This window comes from Bubalus kerabau, chromosome 1 (genome assembly GCF_029407905.1).
Source record: "Bubalus kerabau isolate K-KA32 ecotype Philippines breed swamp buffalo chromosome 1, PCC_UOA_SB_1v2, whole genome shotgun sequence".
In the NCBI taxonomy this organism is placed as follows: domain Eukaryota; kingdom Metazoa; phylum Chordata; class Mammalia; order Artiodactyla; family Bovidae; genus Bubalus; species Bubalus kerabau.
In genome coordinates this window covers 22,916,528-22,937,406 of record NC_073624.1, presented here as the reverse complement: position 1 = coordinate 22,937,406, position 20,879 = coordinate 22,916,528, and the positions used below count along the sequence as shown (strand labels likewise).

General features: G+C 38.3%; 1 protein-coding gene across 2 annotated transcripts; it reads left to right on the top strand.

Moving 5' to 3' along the window:
- Positions 1–5,920: 5,920 nt before the first annotated feature.
- Positions 5,921–16,454, top strand: LOC129644826 (protein mago nashi homolog). Of its 2 annotated transcripts, none has more exons than XM_055570265.1 (5): positions 5,921–6,119; positions 11,497–11,555; positions 12,197–12,307; positions 14,829–14,911; positions 15,664–16,454. In XM_055570265.1, the coding sequence occupies exons 1-5, from the start codon at positions 6,026–6,028 to the stop codon at positions 15,761–15,763; spliced, it is 447 nt and encodes a 148-aa protein (XP_055426240.1). In that variant the 5' UTR covers positions 5,921–6,025; the 3' UTR covers positions 15,764–16,454. The 2 variants fall into 2 exon arrangements, with proteins under 2 accessions (XP_055426240.1, XP_055426245.1); XM_055570270.1 differs by having other exon boundaries at positions 6,076–6,204.
- The last annotated feature ends 4,425 nt before the right edge of the window (positions 16,455–20,879 follow it).

Below are 20,879 nucleotides of genomic sequence, written 5' to 3'. Positions count from 1 at the left end.
ACAATGACTAGTCAGAATTTTAATATGTGGTAACTAGCAATAGGGAGAAGGGAGGTAGAATGGCTCAGCACAAAACAATTAAATCCTATGGATTGTCATTGTTCTCAGCTGTTCCCTTTTGTCTAATTTACAAAATATTTATTCAATATTTTCAAAGAATTGAGTGTTAAGGGCATCTGTGCCAGACACTGTGCTAGATGCTGGATAAAAGAAACAGTGTTGGATTAGAGTCTAGAAAGCAAGGGACATTATAGACATGTTTGTATGCATAACGTGTGATGTGGAGATGGTGAAGGACAGGGAGGCCCAGTGTGCTGCAGTCCTTGGGGTCACAAACAGTCGCATCCGACTTGGCGACTGAACAAGAATGTGTATTTGTGAATTACAAACCATGGTAAGTGCTGTGAAGAAAAAGTACAGGGTAAATGGAAGGGAGTAAAAAGTGGGGACCTTGCTGAAAAAAGGGGCATTTAAAATGAGATCTTAGGAATGGGGTGAGTAAGCCTGACAGTGAAGAGAAGAGCTTTCCAGGAGAAGGATTATTTACGTGAAAACACTGAGGCAAGAAAAAGCAGTTTGAGGAACTGCAGGGAGGCACAGTGAGGCAGGAGGAGAGTGGTGCGGATGAAACGGAGCGGTGCTCTTTCACACTGTATTTTTTTTCCCCAAGGGAAATAATGAATTCGCCTTTAGCAACAATATTCAAAGTAGTACTTGATACTCATCCATCATGGGTAATTTAGAAATAATAAAAATCAACTCTATCAACATTCTGGGAATAAGTTAGATGATCCTGGAGAGAATACTTCACAAAATACCCACCATGTACAAAAATAGACTCAATGGAAAAGTATAGTTTTAAAAATATGTAAGAGGAACAAAATATTAATTCTGCAAATAGTTGTTCATTTTATACCACATACAAAGCTCAAAGTTAGTCTCCATGGAGAAAATAAAGATGAACCTGAATGACTCAAGTCCTCAAGTCACTTATTTAGTAATAAACTGGTGCCTCCATTTTTTTTTATTACATATCTTTATTAGGAACAATATTTTGAACACTTGATCCTAATAAAAGTATATTAATTTATATAGAGATGTAAAATATACACAGTATAAAATAAATGCAATATAAATTTAAAGGGGTAAAATAAAGGTGAAATAAATTTATTTTTAAAATATTTTGCTAAATTATTTCACATTGTATGTTAATGTTTGTTTTGGTAGAAGACAAAGAAACAGACGATTGCTACTTTCAACTTGATTTGTTTTTCTACATATAGATCTGGAAAACTGGACATAGTAATTGTTTATTCAAAGAAAACTGGATTTTCCCCTCAATTGGCCAGGCTTTTTCCAAAAGGACAGTTATATTTCTGGCATATTTCACTTATCATTCAAATCAGGTATTTCCAAGGTAATGAATAGAAAAGAGAATTATAATGTCTACCATTTAATCAAGTTGAATCCGTGTTAGGATTTGTTTTATTGTTTTGATTTCCTCATCTCCCAGTCTTTCTTTTCCAATTTATCCTTTATGGTTAAAAAACAATTCTAACATAGCTAGGAACTGAGCGAATGCCGACCTGGAAATCATGTCCCATTGAAACCTGACAATGTAACTTAACTTAGAGTAATCTGAACCAGAGTTCTCAAATCATGTTCGTGCACAACACTTTAGGTATTTTGTGCCTGAAGAATCCCATGGACAGAGGAGCCTGGAGTCCACGGAGGTCGCAAAGAGTTGGACACGACTGAGCACTTAGATTAAATTTGAATAATATTTTTCACCATTTTAAATAAAAAGTAAATTCAGTTCAGTTCAGTTCAGTTCAGTCGCTCAGTTGTGTCCTACTCTTTGCAACCCTATGGACTGCAGCACACCAGGTCTCCCTGTCCATCACCAACTCCCGCAGTCTACTCAAACTCATGTCCATTGAGTTAGTGATGCCATCCAACCATCTCATCCTCTGTGGTCCCCTTCTCCTCCTGCCTTCAATCTTTCCCAGCATCAGGGTGTTTTCAAATGAGTCAGTTCTTTGCATCAGGTAGCCAAAGTATTGGAGTTTCAGCTTCAACATCAGTCCTTCCAAATTATTCAGGACTGATTTCCTTTAGGATTGACTGCTCAGTAAATGGAAAAAGTAAATAGAATCTTCTAAATCTTAACCTTAACCAGCCAAATCATTGGAAAAGACCCGATGCTGGGAAAGATTGAAGGCAGAAGGAGAAGAGGGCAACAGAAGACGAGATGGCTAAATGGCATCACCGATGCAATGGACATGAACTTGGCAAACACCAGAAATGGTGAGGGACAGGGAAACCTGGCATGAGTCCATGGGGACTCGAAGAGTCAGACATGATGGGGCAACTGAACAACAGCTGTTACTAAATTTTTGCTCTACCATGACTCATATAAAAAATAAATATGTGTTAAATACAACAGAAGACTGAGAAAATAAGCCATTATGCTTAATTTAGCAGACTGGCTTTACTTGTTTTGGATATAAGAGTCAGTGGTTATGCTATGTGTTAGAAGCATGTAATACTGTCATATGCATGAAAAATCATTAGTTTGAATAATGGAATTGAGTATATCACCATGTCTTAATAATCAGCAATACCTTCAAGTGCTCACTATATATGAACATGTTTGAAAAACAATGGTGCGGAAGTTGTGGTGTTTCTGCACGATGATGGTTCTCTTATTTTAAAAAAGTAGCACCACTGAGTGCTCTAAAAGACATATATGGTTGAAAGAGAGAAGTTACTTCAGAAGAGAAGAGAGGTGGTGGATGGAATAAAGGCTGAAATAGACTGTAGTCATTCTTACATTTAAAAACATTTCAATCACCTTAGAATACTGTTTTAGACCATATAATATTCTGGATTTACTACTTTGATCCTTTTAATGGGATGAGTTAGCCTTAAAAGTTTTTTTTTTTTTTTTAATAAATGCAAAACCAAACTATTCAAAAGCTACTCATAAGGGAATGAGGACAAAAAACTACCCTTTCCAGTATTTATCACAGGAAAGTCAGAACATATTTCTGGAGATTGTAAGTAGGAATGATTTGATAATTTTAAATAGTGGGGCAAAAGGCAAAAAAGGTATGAGGACAGAGAAGACCCAAGAGATCAAAGGAAGAGAGAATTTTAGACACTGGAAAAAGTGGAACATTTTAAAAGACTAAATTAACACTTATAAGAAATAATCATCTCTGACCATAGCCCTCTGACTTGTCACCATGAAGCTGAAAATAAAAAACTTAAAAACTCTAGTGGGAAATCATTATTTTATAAATGTATATTGTGTATTTGATTAAATCATTAAGCCTTAATTTCAGCTGGAGTTGGAAAATAAAATGTTTATTTCTTAATTACTTCACATAGGTTTTTGAAGCTGATCACAGATAGATTGCATTAGCAAAGGAGGAAACAGTTCTTTATTTGACTTAATTTCAGGAGCCCAAACATTTATTTTCATAAACTGTGCTATTACTAGTAAGTATGCTCTAGTTTGAAGCCTACAGCCACTGAAATTTAAATGTCTGTGTTCCAAAAATATTTTCACTATTTCCAGCCCATGCAGAAGCCTATGAACTGGCTCTTATTTATTGTCCCAGGTAGCCACTAGACATGTCTGGCTATTTAATATTAAGTTCACACAACTAAAAAGATCTAAAAATAAAAAATTCAGTTCCTCAGTCTCACTAGCCACATTTCAAGTGCTCAATAGACATTCAGAACATTTTTACCCTGAAGTATAACATCCAAGACCACAATACACAAATGCTTTATCACGTTCCAATTTTTATCATGATACAAGAGATACACAATTCGACTTTTTTTGTGGTGGTTGTTGTGGCTAATTATAAGAAGGATTTAATTAAGTATATTTTCACACTTCATCTTAATAACAGATAGAGTTAGAGAGGATTAGTCTTGAGCTCAGATTTCTGTTTAGGAGATAAAATCAGTCAAGGGTTACAAATAAAAATCTTAACACCGTGCATTCCATATGCTCTGTTTACACAGTCACAGATCTGGCGTCTGTAGCTGTCTCTAGGTAACCATGAACTTTGGCACAAGTGCCAACAACTGGAAGGAAAAGCATTAGGGAATCCAAAGATTGCATGGGGCTTCCTACACAAAGCAGACCAAATGGATTACTGCCTATATTTCCAGAGATACTATAGAATATTGTGGTCAAGTTTCTGTAGATCATTTTTGTGATAAACACAGCGACTGACTCATCCCAGTTTGCCTGGGAAGTTCCACGTTTTAAGACTGAAAGTCCCACATCCCAGGAAACGCCTTGGTCTGGACAAAACTGGAGGTCAGTCACCCAAGAGGTGAGGGATGGTGCTATGTTTCTTGTATATTTTCTATAATAGAAGCCTATATTGGAATCAAATAATTTTTCTATATTAACATTTATATAGTGGTTAATATGGGTTTCCATATTGACAGTTATACAATTGCTAATACTTCACAAAACCTGCTCAGTCTGTTTTTCTGGTTATTCCACTTCCATGAACTTTGTGTTCTAATGATACGGAATGTCTTGGCTTTCCCAAGTCATGCATTTTAACACTGCTGTGCCTTTGCTCAGGCTGTTTGCTTTTCCATCCCTCCAAACATATAATGAATTTATCCAACAAGGTCCAATTCAAATAGCATCTTGTCACAAATCTTCCCTGATATTTCCCCTTTCTTCCACTTCCCCTCTTCCCCAATAAAGTGACTTGAGTCCTCTGCAATATTACCAGCATTAAACAAACAAACAATTTTCTTACAGCATTTGCTTTCATGGACTAATACGTATCTACATGTTCATTTTCTAGACCACAAGCACAAAGGACTATTTTTATTACCAGTGCCCAACCATTTCTGGCACATAGGAAATGCCCATTATAACTCATCATATGTTGTTTCATAAATTTTAAATCTTATTTCACATAATCTCATCTGGTCCTTTCAACAATTCTTTGAGCTTGACAAAGTTGATTGTAGTCTATTCATTTGGTTGACCAATAAAACGGCTTAAAGATAGGGTCTTAGACAAAGTTAGGTAGAGATAAGTAATGGGCATAAATCCCAGTCTTCTGACTGCCACTCTCTTTATCAAGTCCCACTGAAGGTTAAAGGGTATCCAACAAGCAGGATTATTCTGTGTGTCCATAAAAGAAAGGTAATCAATATATCCTTAGAGAGGGGAAAAAACAGGCTTTGCGTAAAGCTCAGCTTGTCTTTCCCTATCCTTCAAAACCCACCCCAGATGAGCGCTATTTCCCCAGTATAACTCTATAGCGTAAGAAATCTGGGCTAAACCACTTATCTGTGATCAAATTGCCGAAACTCCAGTAACCGAACAAGTTTTATTATTGATAAAAATTTTTTTCGTATCATGACTGTCAAGAGATTTTGCCTCAGTGTGCTCTTCAAATTTTGAGACCGCCTGTCTTGATGGATTCTTTCTACTTTGTCTCGTCTGGCTTCTAGATGCCAGAAAACGAGCCATCATTGAAAACGAGCCATCATTGTCCAAAGGGGGGAGGCCTGTGTTAGAAGTCTAGCAAGAGAAATGGCTGTGCTTCAGATCTGCATTCTAATTCTGGGCTTTTATCTTGACTCATCCCACTAACCTGGGGAATAAGGCCACACCCACCTCACGGGATGCCGTGAGACCCAAAAGTCAGAGCGACTTTTAATTTAGAACTTAGAGCAACTCCGAACTTAGTTCGGAGGCCATAGCAAGTGTTTTCATATTTTATCACTTGTGCTTTCCCAATATAATATGATCTAACTAATTTTGAAAATAGTATGACCTTAGTAAAGCAAAGTTCAGGTCGTTGCAACGCTGCCCCACCGCACCCGGCTCCCACCCGCTTTTCTCTCGGGCCGAGGGAGGCTGAAGCGGCGCGCCCGCTGTGACGTGTAATCATTCTTGGGCGACTGACGTCACTGCCAGGCGCCGGGAGTCGCGTCGGCCGGTCCTTCGGCGGGCTTTTCGGGGACAAAGATGTCTATGGCCAGCGATTTTTACCTGCGCTACTACGTAGGGCATAAGGGCAAGTTTGGACACGAGTTTCTGGAGTTTGAGTTTCGGCCGGACGGTGAGCGGAGGAGCGGCGACTGCCGCAACTGGGAGTGATGCTGAGCAGGGGAGAAGAGAGGCGGAGAGGCCGCGAAGGAGGCAGGGTGGGTGGGTGAGCTTGCTCAGGCTCGCGAGTGTACGGTTGGGTCCAGGAGCTTAATGTAGGAAGCGTGGATTGGTTTGGGGGAATAAAAGAGAATTAATCGGTGTCAATTATTTCAGAAAAGCCTATGCTGCCTTTGATCCTAAAGTTCAAACTATAGTAATCAGAATTCTAGAATCAGTTCACCGGAAGGGACCCTAAAGGCCTTCTAGTTAATCAACCTAATACTTGGACGTTTTTTGAAAACATCCCCACCACGCGGTGGACCCATGGACGCTTAAAATCTTCCTGTAAATAGTAATTTTCAGACGGCCCATTCATCCTGAATGAATTTACTCATTCAGGCACTGTATGGAAGGCAACAAGTCGAGAAAAGCAAATGAGTCCTGCTCTGAAGGCGGGAAGCCCAACGTGTAGAAAAACGAGTGTAATGATGTCTTTAGGGTGCTTAAATACAGTTGTTCGCTATTGGATGCATTAAGACTATAAAAAGGGGGCGTGGTTAGTTCTGCATGAAAGAGTCGGAAATCTTTCGAGAAGGCGACAGCGACAATTGAGATGAGTATTGGAATGAGAGGACGTATTTTCTTGGTCTCTGGGAAAAAAGGGAGTCAGACTCCTGAGCGCCCTCTGAGCGGGCAAGGGGCGGGGAGGGGAGGTGAAACTGCCAGTTCCCCAAGAAATATGCAGCAAATTCTAAATTTTTAAAACTCTAATTCTTTTTAGATAGTTGTACTGTATATTGAACTGTTATTGTAACAACAGTAGTCCAACTGCATAGACTGAATGCATATTATGTGCTGGGCCACACGTAAAAACAAAAATTGAGGGTACAGTAGTGCATAGGACATTTTCATTCCCCTCAAGGAGTTATATCTTGGTGGATAACATAAACATAAAACTAAGTGTAAAGCGGTATGCATATTAGGTGCTGTGTTCATGCTTTGGACAAAGTTCTGGGAGAGCATGCAAGAAAAATTAGGGGAGGATCACATACTAGGAAAAGGGAAGAATGTCAGACATGTCAGGTAGAAGTCAGGGTAACTACATTCTGCAATTATTTAGGGACCTTAATCATCCCTAATCTTCCTGGTTCCCCTCAGGTAATTTCTAAATTTAGCTCAGGAGCCAAATTTACTTGAATTCTCTTTAACTTTTCTTTCTTCCGACTTCCTTGGTGGCTCAGATGGTAAAGCATCTGCCTACAATGTGGGAGACCTGGGTTCAATTCCTGGGTTTATACTGTCTTCAGGGTCTTGGCTCGTGAACAGCTTTTAGCTGGTCCGTGTCAATTTTAGCCAGTCACATGGATTAAGCAGTCTTTTCTTAATCTTCAGTTCAGTTCAGTCTCTCCAACTCTTGGTGACCCCATGGACTGCAGCAGATCAGGCTTCCCTGTCCATCACCAACTCCTGGAAGCTAAGTTCAAACTCATGTCCATCAAGACAGTGATGCCATCCAACTATCTCATCCTCTGTTGTCCCCTTCTCCTGCCTTTAGTCTGTCCCAGCATCAGGGTCTCTTCCAATGAATATTCAGGACTGATTTCCTTTAGGATGGACTGGATGGATCTCCTTGCAGTCCAAGGTACTCTCAAGAGTCTTCTCCCAACACCACAATTTAAAAGCATCAGTTCTTCCACACTCAACTTACTTTATAGTGCAACTCTCACATCCATACATGACTACTGGAAAAACCATAGCTTTGACTAGAGGAACCTTTCAGCAAAGTAATGTCTCTGGTTTTTAATGTCTCTGGTGCTGTCTAGGTTGGTCATGACTTTTCTTCCAAGGAGTAAGCGTCTTTTAATTTCATGGCTGCAGTCACCATCTGCAGTGATTTTGGAGCCCAAGAAAATAAAGTCTTACACTGTTTCCCCATCTATTTTCCATGAAGTGATGGGACCAGGTGCCATGATCTTAGTTTTCGAATGTTGAATTTTAAGCCAACTTTGTCACTCTCCTCTTATACTTTCATCAAAAGGCTCTTTAGTTCTTTGCTTTTCTGCCCTAAGGGTGGCATCATCTGCATATCTAAGGTTATTGATTTTTCTTCCAGCAACCTTGATTCCAGTTTTTGCTTTATCTAGCCTGGCATTTTGCATGATATACTCTACATAGAAGTTAAATAAGCAGGGTGATGATATACAGCCTTGATATACTCCTTTCCCAATTTGGAACCAATCTGTTGTTCCATGTCTGGTTCTAACTATTGCTTCTTGACCTGCATATAGATTTCTCAGAAGGCAGGTAAGGTGGTCTGGTATTCCCATCTTTTGAGGAATTTTCCACAGTTTGTTGTGATCCACACCATCAAAGGCTTTGGCATAGTCAATAAAGCAGAAGTAGATGTTCACGTACTGTTGAAGCCTAGCTTAGACAATTTTGAGCATTACTTTGCTAGCGTGTGAGATGAGTGCAATTGTGCAGTAGTTTGAACATTCTTTGGCATTGCCTTTCTTCAGGATTGGAATGAAAGCTGACCTTTTCCAGTCCTGTGGCCACTGCTGAGTTTTCCAAATTTCCTGGCATATTGAGTGCAGCACTTTCACAGCATCATCTTTTAGGATTTGAAGTAGCTCAGCCGGAATTCTATCACCTCCACTAGCTTTGTTCATAGTGATGCTTCCTAAGGCCCACTTGACTTTGCATTCCAGGATGTCTGGCTCTAGGTGAGTGATCACACCATTGTGGTTATCTGGGTCATGAAGAACTTTTTTTATATAGTTCTGTGTATTCTTGCCACCTCTTCTTAATATCTTCTGCTTCTGTTAGGTCCATACCATTTCTGTCCTCTTTTGTGCCCATCTTTGCATGAAATGTTCCCTTAGTATCTCTAATTTTCTTGAAGAGATCTCTAGTGTTTCCCATTCTATTATTTTCCTCTATTTCCTTGCATTGATCACTGAAGAAGGCTTTCTTATCTCTTCTTGTTATGGAAGAAGTCTGCATTCAAATGGTTATATCTTTCCTTTTCTCCTCTGCCTTTAGCGTCTCTTCTTTTCTCAGCTATTTGTAAGGCCTCCTCAGACAGTCATTTTGCCTTTTTGCATTTCTTTTTCTTGGGGATGATCTTGATCACTGCCTCCTGTACAGTGTCACAAACCTCTGTCCATAGTTCCTCAGGCACTCTGTCTATCAGATCTAATCCCTTGAATCTATTTCTCACTTCCACTGTATAATCGTAAGGGATTCGATTTAGGTCATACCTGAATGGTCTAGTAGTTTTCCCTACTTTCTTCAATTTAAGTCAGCTCCCAGTCTTGTTTTTGCTGACTGTATAGAGCTTCTCTTCTTTGACTGCAAAGAATATAATCAATCCGATTTCTGTGTTGACCATCTGGTGATGTCCATGTGTAGAGTCTTCTCTTGTGTTGTTGGAAGAGGGTGTTTGCCTCTTCCAGTGTGTTCTTTTGGCAGAACTCTGTTAGCCTTTGCCCTGCTTCGTTTTGTACTCCAAGGCCAAACTTGCCTGTTACTCCAGGTGTCTCTTGACTTCCTACTTTTGCATTCTAGTCCCTTATGATGAAAGGGACATCTTTTTTGGGTGTTAGTTCTAGTAGAAGGCCTTGTAGGTCTTCATAGAACCATTCAACTTCAGGTTCTTCAGCGTTAGTGGTTGGGGCATAGACTTGGATTGCTGTGATAATGAATGGTTTGCCTGGAAACAAACAGAAATCATTCTGTCATTTTTGAGATTGCACCCAAGTACTGCATTTTGGACTGTTTTGTTGACTATGAGGGCTACTCCATTTCTTCTGAGCAATTCTTGCCTCCAATAGTACATACACTGGTCATTTGAGTTAAATTCACCCATTCCAGTCCATTTTAGTTCACTGATTTCTAAAATGTCAGTGTTCACTCTTGCCATCTCCTGTTTGACCACTTTGAATTTACTGTGATTCGTGGACCTAACATTCCAGGTTCCTATGCAATGTTGTTCTTTACAGCATTGGACTTTACTTCCATCACCAGTCACATCTATAACTGGATGTTGTTTTCACTTTGGCTTTGTCCCTTCATTCTTTTTGGAGTTATTTCTCCACTCTTCTCCAGTAGCATATTGGGCACCTACCGACCTGGGGAGTTCATCTTTCGTGTGTCATATCTTTTTGCCTTTTCATACTGTTCATGGAGTACTCAAGACAAGAATACTGAAGTGGTTTGCCATTCATTCCCTTCCCCAGTGGACCACGTTTTGTCAGAACTGTCCAGCATGACCTGTCTGTCTTGGGTGGCCCTACAGGTCATGGTTCATAGTTTCATTGAGTTAGACAAGGCTGTGTTCCATGTGATCAGTTTAATTAGTTTTCTGTGATTATGGTTTTCATTCTATCTGCCCTCTGATGGATAAGGATAAGAGGCTTCTTAATCTTCGATTGAGTATTTTCAGGGAAGTTTCATTTCAGAACAGTAGTTCTCATCTGCCACCACTGTTTCACAACCTTTCTATCAGTAATAATGAGACCCAAAGACAGCAGTTCCTTAGAGATTCACCTTATTAAGATAACCTATCATTTTAGAGGATCTGGATCACGTAACAGCTGTACCTAGGCAACTGACCAGCCATGAGGAGAAGCGTACATCAGGGAGTATATCAACATTCAATGTAAATCAGAAAACAAACTAGCCAGTCTTTATTTGGAAGCAGCATGTAGTTTATATTGCTTCTTAATTACAGTTCTGAAATAGTAGCATTACCATAATACATTGAATTGAAGGAAAATAAATGAAAACGTTTTGGAGTTGTGAGGAAGGCGTGTATATTGGTACAAAGTAGATTTAAGTCTGAATCTTGTGTGACTCTGAGCAAGTTACTTAACTCTCTGTTTTTCTTAACTGTGAATAGGTGAGAGAATGAAACCTACTTTTTAGGGTTGTTTTACAGATTAGATTAAGTGCTGTGGGTAACTCAGCACCAATAAGACATAAATAAGACAATCACACAATAAAGTAAGGTAAACTTTAAAAGAAACATTAGTTCTTTTTTCAGATTCCCTGTTTAAATCATGATGTTGCTTAAGAAAATGGGTTTTGAAAATGACCATCCTATTATATGAAATTATATTGAAGGCATAGAGTATAAACAGTTGATTGGCTTCAACTTCAGCCAGCTTAACAGCAAATGCGTATCCAATATTGATCTTATGCCAGGAGGGAGGAAATATTAATAAAAGTAGTATAATATAGTTTTTACCTTCAAAATTGCTTATGATGTCATTTCTTTCTTTATTATTATTTTTTTTTAGCAGTTTTTGCTGTTAACAGATTGAATTTTTTTGTACTTCCTACAGGAAAGCTTAGATATGCCAACAACAGCAATTATAAAAATGATGTCATGATCAGAAAGGAGGTACGTTCTTTTCAGATGTCTAATTTTTTTGCGTTAAGCCTGTTTTCCTCATGTCTGTGTTTTTACTTACCTATTTAAAGTACAGGTAAGGCTATAGAGAAGAGGCTGATTTATAGATTGAAAAAGGATCCTTTGTAGCATCTATAACAGCAGAAGAATCAATCTGAATATATTAAGTTGTAGTCCCACATTTGAGCATATCAGTTAATTCATTTTATAATTAATTTGGTCTTTTTACTCTTCTCATTATTTAAAATTAATTGACAATCATGTTTTAAACACAGGATGCATTTTAGATGAAAGTCTCAAAAGTTAGGTATAAGAAGGAGTTCACCGCACTGTGATGTGTATTTGCATTTGTCACTGTTCACCTCATAGATTTTGTGTTAACCACTCAGAGATATTTGATACAAGGTTTTAAGGAGGGAATAATGATACGAAGAGGGAAAAATATGTTTTAAAGGAAAGGGCAAGAGAGTGAAGAAAAAGCAATAAGAAGGATGAATGATTCTCTCCTTTTAGAATCAGAATTAAATTTTTCTCTAATATTCTATTTGAATACTCAGGGTTTGTAACTACGTTTTATTATTTCTAGGTTGTGTCAAGACGTAGACCCTGACATTTTTGTTACTTGCTTTCAGGCTTACGTACACAAGAGTGTAATGGAAGAGCTGAAGAGAATTATTGATGACAGTGAAATTACAAAAGAAGACGATGCTCTGTGGCCTCCCCCTGACAGGGTTGGCCGGCAGGTTTGTATTTAATAATTCTTTAAACGTATAAATTGTAAGCATTATTAATAGGATTGTTGTGTTTCTCCTTATTTATCTAGAATAGATCCTCATTGAATCTTGGATTTTTTTCATCTAGTAGGCACCTGGTAAATGGTTTATAATTGTATTTCACTTTGCATCAATTTGTGAGCTACCTCCTAGTAATAAAGGAGTCAGTTTAGACATCTTTCTGAACAGTCTTCTCTGCAGCCACCGCAGCTAACCTTAGGGTGTTTTCACAGTATTCAGATTAATTTCCATTATAGATTAAGTACTTTTATTAGGACTAATGAGTTCTTGCCTGCATGTGTGCTCAGCCCTGTCTGATTCTTTTCGATCCCATGAACTGTAATCCACCAGACTCCTCTGTCCGTGCGATTTTCCAGGCAAGAATACTGGAGTGGGTTGCCATTTCCTCCTCCAGGGAATCTTCCCAACCCAGGGATCAAAGCCAAAGCCGTGTCTCTTGCATCTCCTGCACTGGCAGGCAGATTGTTTACCACTGGCACCACCTGGGAAGCCCAATGAATTCTTAATAAATAATAAAATTAGGTAGGAAAAAAACACAAATGTTTGTTAAATTTGAGAATTAGGATTCTCACTATGAAAGATTCACTTTCTCCAGAAATACAACTTTGAAAATTCTTATTTGCTTCTTTACCCTCCAGAGAGAGATTTGATTGGTTTCTTTGTTCAAACTGACCATTGCCTTTGCCTGTCATATTCCCTTCAGAAAAATTGGTATTTCTCAAAGGGCTACTGAAGAGCTCTGAAGGCCTGATTTCACTCTGTAGAAAGACAGTTTGATTTCTGATTTGGGTCTTTTCAACTGCTGGAAGAATGAGATATGACTGCAGGAAGAAGAAACACTTAATTTCGCTTTTGTGTGTTCCTGAGGATTATACTCTATAACAACTTCTTTGACTAGAAGAAAATGTGGAGAATAGATGCTGATGCTCTGTAGCAGTAACTTAACACTTCTATTTAAAGAAACATTATTTAGGAAAGCAAAGGTAATAGTTAACAGTATTTATTGTATTTACTGTGAATACTTTTAAGAAGTAAATTTAAATCCCCATTTGTTTTAGACATATATATATATAGGCATTAAAAATCAGAAATAACAGCAGCAAACCTTTTATTATCTCTTAGACTCAAGGAGAGAGCAGTATTTTCATCTACCCACTTGATCATGTGTTCATGTGTTTTGTATAATGGGGAGGATTCCTTATGCCCTTTAAGTTGTCTGTTGGATTTTTAGGTCAAAGATTTTGATTGCTTGAGAGTCTTAATTATCCATTCTGTGTGTGTGTGGCATGCTGCTGCTGCTGCTAAGTCACTTCAGTCATGTGCAGACTCTGTGTGACCCCATAGAGGGCAGCCCACTAGGCTCCTTTGTCCCTGGGATTCTCTAGGCAAGAATACTGGAGTGGGTTGCCATTTCCTTCTCCAATGCATGAAAGTGAAAAGTGAAAGTGAAGTCGCTCAGTCGTTCCTGACTCTTAGCGACCCCATGGACTGCAGCCCACCAGGCTCCTCCGTCCATGGGATTTTCCAGGCAAGAGTACTGGAATGGGTTGCCATTGCCTTCTTCAGTGTGTGTGCCATAAAGGGGCATAATTATATCTATTCTGATCATATATAGAACTGGGAATGTCTTTAATGGCATCTGTTAATTTAAACTGAAAACTCAATACAGATAGCCTCTTAATTTTTCATTTTAGATTTGCATATAAAATGGAGAAAAATTTATACTTAATTTTGTATACTGGAAGCATAAATCTGTTTTATGCTGTTTTGTTTTACTAGTTCTTAATTGCAATTGTTTTGTGAAGTCAAAAGAGTATGAATCTTTCAGTTTTAGAATCCAAGAGTTAAATATTAGTACCATCACGTATTAGTGTTTGCAAATACAAACAGTTTTTTTTGTTTGTTTTTTTTTTCGTCTGCTTTTGAGTCTTGGGCTTCACATTTGTAAAATCAGGCAGTAAAGCTGACCTGAGAAAGACAGGCTTTATTAGCCCAGTTTTGGGGATTACAGAGAATATGTTTTTAAAGTCCCTATCAGCAGGCCGGATACACAGTAGGTGCTAAATAGTGCTATTATTAACATTATGCAGTTTATTTGTAGAGCCTGGTAGAAAGGATAAATGTATTTGTATTTATTATATTAAAAATAGGCTTAAACCCATATTATTAGTTTTTATTGACATCATAAGAAACATTTCTGTGTGACTCTGAAGTCTATCATTCATTCGATAGCATCTTCTTTATGAGATCTCTGGAAAGCAGTTCTTGATTCATCCTAATACTGGGGAACTCTGAGGAGTTGATGAGATTTTTACTTTACAGACATAGTTTATAGTTAACAAATTGTTTCTTTTTTATTTTTACCCCCTCCTCTATTATGGCTAGAAAACTTACAGCTAAAATCAGGATATCTTGGTTGTAAGAGGTGAATTTTTACATTAACTACATTTCTCTGTTTTATTTTTTTCAGGAGCTTGAAATTGTAATTGGAGATGAACACATTTCTTTTACCACATCAAAAATAGGTTCTCTTATTGATGTCAATCAGTCAAAGTGAGTATTAAAAGCATTAATAAAAGTTAAAGCATTTTGACTAAATTGACATGATTTATTAGAGAGGCTCATTTTAGAACCATAGCCAGTTTGATGAGATTACTGTAATTGTATCCTGTAGCAATTTATTATGTATATGTAATCCTCATTTTTATATTAGTGAAGACTTGTTATCAAAGAAGTTAACAGTGTATTTTACTGATTGCCAAAAAATCTTAGTCTGGATGCAGCCCCACAGAATTTAAAAGAAATACTTCTTGAATTTCTCAGCCTTATTAGTTCCAATGACATCATTTGCCTCCTTGGGTTTAATACTTGAAAGAAATGGAGAAAACCCAGATATAGCTTAAGTATGGCTGTAGCCATATGTGCCTTTTCCAAGCTCTGTGTGTGACAGATACCTCTTACTATTATCTGAAAAATCTCTCTGCCTCCTACTACTTCTTTCCACTCTTTCCCCTCAAAATGTTCTTCTAGTGTTATTTTCCTATCAGCGTAACTTGTAATAACTTACTTGTTTGCTTAACTGGTTACAGTGTAAAAGAGAGAAGGAATTTCAGAGAAAAGTTCAGAGAAAAGATAAAGATAGAAATTGTCCAGTATATCAGTTATATTAATAGTTATCAGAAAATCCTTTCTCCTCAGTTTCTTTAATTGTTTTGGTTTTTGGTCTCTGTTTTAAGAATTAATTTGTGTTATTATGTTGTTTCATTCTTGGAATAAAAAACTAACTTTTATCTTTTAAATTTTAGGGATCCTGAAGGCCTTCGAGTATTTTACTATTTGGTACAGGACCTGAAGTGTTTAGTGTTTAGTCTTATTGGATTACATTTCAAGATTAAACCAATCTAAACTATATGTTTTTTGAAACTGGGTTTATATTTAATTAAGGGGTGGGTGAGGGAGGATTTGTTCATTTATAATATTGGGGGTTGTATGAATGTGAAGCAAACTTTTTTGTATGCAAATTGAAAACAAGACAATATCTAAGCAGGCTTAATTGTTATCTTCACCTAGTCCAAGTGGGTTGAGCAGTCACCACACACATTAAACTGTAAATAAAAGCCACCTTTTGTTGAAATTTTGCTCCAATAACACATCACAGCCTGGATGGAGAGTGCTTTTGGTCCTTCAGGAGGCCAGATCTCTGATTCATTTTAAAAATGAAAATTGTTCTAGAAGGTGTATCCTATGACAGAGGGTCTTTTATGTAGAAACATGTAGCCAGATTCCCATCTGTTTAAAAGCAATTGTAGATCTCCCCTTGTTTCTGCCACACCTGACCGAATTTAATTTTTTGGTGCTCCTAGAAGTTGTTTATAGAAGCTTTTGGATTTTTTATGTTTGTCACAAACTCCTTAGGGGTTATTCACATTTAAATATTTTTGTATAAGCAGTGATTTCCTCAAGGTTACAAAGGTAAAGTCAGTATCCAAAGTTAGACACATCTTTTATTATGTGCCTATTCCCGTATTTCACAATACACATGTTTTGTATATCTGTGGGAAATAAATGAGTTCTCATCTCTACAAATTATTTAAAATTTGGACTTCCGTGTGTGTGCGTTTGTGTGTGTCTGTATTTACATCCTAACTCCTAATGAACATAAGTCCCAGTCAATTTCCCAGTTCCCTTCAACCTCTTTCTGATAGACTTGATTACTTTGCCTGTTAGTAACTCATACCCTGGTTATGAGTTACATACCCTATATTCTGTTACTTTTCCATCTGCACCTTCACTCTGAAAGTATGCAGTCCTGGCAGTCATCATCCACTTTGCCCAAAGATCAGTCAGGTCCCCTCTAGGGACCTTAGGGTGGAAGAACTGGGGTCTGACAGCTAGCCAGGGCTCTGGAGCAGCTAGACTAGAGCAACTCTGGTAAACTTCTGTGCAATAATAGAGATGCTCTCTGTATGAGCAGTCCAGTAGGATAGCCACTGGATACTGCATGTGGCTACTGAGTAGTTGAGATGTGGCTAACATAACTGAATTTAGAGTCATTTTAATTAAAAGTAATGTTTTCCAATGTTTTATTATGAAAAATTTCAAACATAGAAAACTTAAAAGACCCATATATGTCAATTTAGATTCTATAACATTTTTCCTTTACTATAAGAAGTCTAAGTCATGTCCTCTTATTGGATTTTTCATTTACAGATGAAATAACAGGCATAATTGGTGCCAATAGACTTTTTTTTAGTGCTGTTTAATCTTTAATAGGTTGTGATAGCCAAATGAGGCTGGTGGCTACCCTTTGGATAGTGTAGCTCTGGAGCATGGCTTGGTCGCTTGTTTACTGTGGAGTGCCTTAAAATGCGTATCCTCTTCTGGTTTGCCATGGAAAGTCACCTGGTCTCCAAACCACTGCTGTGAAAGACTATGGTGTAATCCCCTTCAGGTTGCTTATATGAAAACAAGCATTTCTATTCAAGCTGTAGACCCTGATGAATGTGTAGTATAAAACCATGTTACACTGGATGTCAACCTCAAGGAGAAAAGGAGAAAACTCCTGTGGGCCCACAATTTTTCGTTGCTCCTCAAAATATTCATTCTGTGGGTCCTGTTGAAAAAGATAATCCACTCAGGACTGAGCAAGACTGCGGAGAATTAGTCCTTGGATGAGAAAGTCTTTAATGTGTTAACTCTGTCCGCATTCATAACTTCCCCCAGGCTTCCCTGGTTGCTCAGTGGTAAAGAATCCGCCTGTCAGTACAGGAGGTGTGGGTTTGACCCCTGGGTTGGGAAGATCCCCTGGAGAAAGAAATGGCAACCCACTCCAGTATTCTTGCCTGGAAATTCCCATGGACAGAGGAGCCTGGCGGACTACTAGCCATAGGATCACAAAGAATCGGACACAGCTGAGGCGACTTACCACACATGAAGCATTATATGACAATGAGATTAAAAATTTTTAAAAATTAATAAACGAATGACTTGAGGGTGAGCCTATAGTCCAAACCGTGTCATAGAGAAGCAAGAACTCTGAAGAATTAAAATTCTTTATTATGGCACTGCTTCATGAAATTATTTTCCCTTTCAACTTGTGAATAGACTTTATCTCTTAGTGGCACAGAATCTGAATAGTTATCCAAAATCCTTTTTTTTTTTTTTTGGCCGTGATTTTTTCATGCTTACTTAATTTCGTGAGGTGTTCCTCTCATTTTGTTAGCAGTTGGAGGAAGGAAAATTTCTGTTCAGTTCATGGCTGGAGCCTAGTTGGGACAATAGAAGATTTTAACTCAGAATAGCTTTTACTGTAAAGATAAGAAGGACTAATAAAGTAGGTAGTTAGGGAAACAGGAAACTTCAAACAAGATGTTGTTTGGAGTTTTTACTGTAAGAGCCAGGAAATTTCATATGGCTCTGGCGTAAAGTTTAGTCATTAGGACAAATAACCATGGGAGGGGGAACATGGCCAGGTGAAGTTACTCCCAACAGAGTGATGCAGAACATATTTCCCTGGAAGCTGGTGGTTATTCCTGAAACCTTCACTTCAGGCTGGGACAGGAAGAACAGCCTGCTGCTGTGAAAAGATAAGCCATTGAGGTTTGAAGGTGTGACTAGCAGCTGTGTGCTAAGCCTCTAGCTGACGAAATTAATATGGTCAGGAACGGATGGGTAAAATGTGTGGTTTCCTAAATAACACCTTTAAGCAGCCAGGAAGTAAATAAATAAACGCTTTATGTATTCATGCTGTGTATGTGTCATATGTGTTTTGCACAAAAGCGAAATCAGAAGACGGTGTACAAGAACATTCAAAATGTTCTTTAATTTTTTTTTTTTTTTTTTTTTTTATTGTTCTGTTTTCTTAAGGAGTGGGTGTAATGAAGTTTAGTGCGTCCATCTTGGGCTTCTTTGATTGAAAGACAATGCTAGGAGTTTCAATGAGTCCCACCTGAAGTTACTGCTGTTATTTTGTGATGCTGGTTCTCTTCTTATTTAGGAAGAAATTTGCCTTTCTCAGAAATCAGAGCTTAGTAATAAAAATGAACTGGAGCTTAGAGGGAACAGCTACACAATTTGTCTTTCTAGTCATTAACCTCATTCTGTCTCTCTACAAAACTATGAAAAATCTAGGTTTTATAGTCAGTTCCTCTTTTCTTTAACCACCTTGTTCATAAATGGCACATGTAGGCATCATATGTCCTCTGTGTGCTACAGTTAAAATAACAAATGGGACCAATGTGGTACTCAAGGTATGGAGTTTATATAGAGGAAATGTAAGTATGGTATGTAAGTAAAAAAAATGTTCTATCCTCATCTAGTCTCCAGGAGAGCTGCCCCCCCTCTTACCAGCTCTAAGCATATAAAACAAAACAAAAAAGCTCAACATCACCAATATCTCCATGGGGTGGTAAGATATAAAATAACCAGATCTTAAGTCACAATGCTTTTTTTCTAGAGAGGCAGTGGAATGCTGCCAAGTTTCCCAGCTCCTCCACTGTGTTAATATGTACTTGCCCACCGCTCCACATACTTTTTTCTAAGCATCTGCATTCCAAACTTGACATGTTGAGAAAGAGAACCTGGCTAAGTGTGTCAGCATTTCTGGATTGCAGTCCTGGCTCTTTCACTATTTATAGACTCCTTGAACAGAGAGAAGAAAAAGAACATTCACTTATTTTTGAAACCTAAGAAATCCTACCTGTAGAGCTAATCTGATTTTTTCCGGGTCTATGAAGTAAGTGACATTCATGTTGAACCTGTGAGGAAACAGGCTTGGAAGAGTCTCATGTTCAAATTTTTACAGCTAGAAAGAATTTGAATCTTGGACTTCAAATGATAACATTTAATATTTAATGTTCATTAGCATTAGATCTGGTTAGCACTTTATATACCCTACAGTCTTGGGAGGCAAATATCACTACTTTAATTTTGGTGAGTCTGAGGTTTAAAGAAGTGAAGTGACTTGCCTCAAGTCACCCATGGAAGAGAGGGGCTGATATTTCAAGCCAGATCTACTTAATTCCAGTGGCAAGAGATTTGTTGAAAATCCAGGCCCTTCTGAATTCAAAGTCCATCTGTGCTCTATGTATTCAGTCAGGCCTGATTTTAAACATGGGTCAAGAATTAGCATGGCAAATAGATGGGGAAACAATGGAAACAGTGACGGACTTTATTTTCTTGGGCTCCAAAATCACTGCAGATGGTGACTGCAGCCATGCAATTAAAAGATGCTTACTCCTTGGAAGAAAAATTATGACCAACCTAGGCAACATATTAAAAAGCAGAGACATTACTTTGCCAACAAAGGTCCATCTAGTCAAAGCTATGGTTTTTCCAGTAGTCATGTATGGATGTGAGAGTTGCACTATAAAGAAAGCTGAGCGCTGAAGAATTGATGCTTTTGCACTGTGGTGTTGGAGAAGACTCTTGAGAGTCCTTTGGCCTGCAAGGAGATCCAACCAGTCCATCCTAAAGGAAATCAGTACTGAATATTCATTGAAAGGACTGATGTTGAAGCTGAAACTCCAATACTTTGGCCACCTGATGCAAAGAACTGACTCATTTGAAAAGACCCTGATGCTGGGAAACATTGAAGGTGGGAGGAGAAGGGGATGACAGAGGATGAGATGGTTGGATGGCATCACCAACTCAATGGACATGAGTTTGAGTAAACTCCAGGAGTTGGTGATGGACAGGGGGGCCTGACGTGCCACAGTCCATGGGGTTACAAAGAGTCAGACACGACTGAGTGACTGAAGTGAACTAAACTGCCACATTTTGACAACATTACTATTTCGCCCAGCCTACTCCCTACGTTCTCTCATCAGACTTCATTCGTTCATTCATTTCTGGCATTGGGATCGAGGGCTCAGAATCTTTCTGTTTTGAGATCGACAAAGCCAATGCGGGGTGAGGGTAAAGAGAAGAAAATGCCTAGCAGTAAATATTCCTGAAGTGTCCAGACTCTACCCATGAAATTTTGCTTGTGTGATTGGATTAAATTAGGTTCTGGGAGGTAATT

Bases quoted from the DNA above. Each gene is read 5' to 3' on its own strand.
- LOC129644826 (XM_055570265.1), top strand. From the start codon at position 6,026: ATGTCTATGGCCAGCGATTTTTACCTGCGCTACTACGTAGGGCATAAG. The intron at 11,556-12,196 runs GTACGTTCTTTT...ACTTGCTTTCAG, and splicing joins ATGTCATGATCAGAAAGGAG to GCTTACGTACACAAGAGTGT. The intron at 12,308-14,828 runs GTTTGTATTTAA...TATTTTTTTCAG, and splicing joins CTGACAGGGTTGGCCGGCAG to GAGCTTGAAATTGTAATTGG.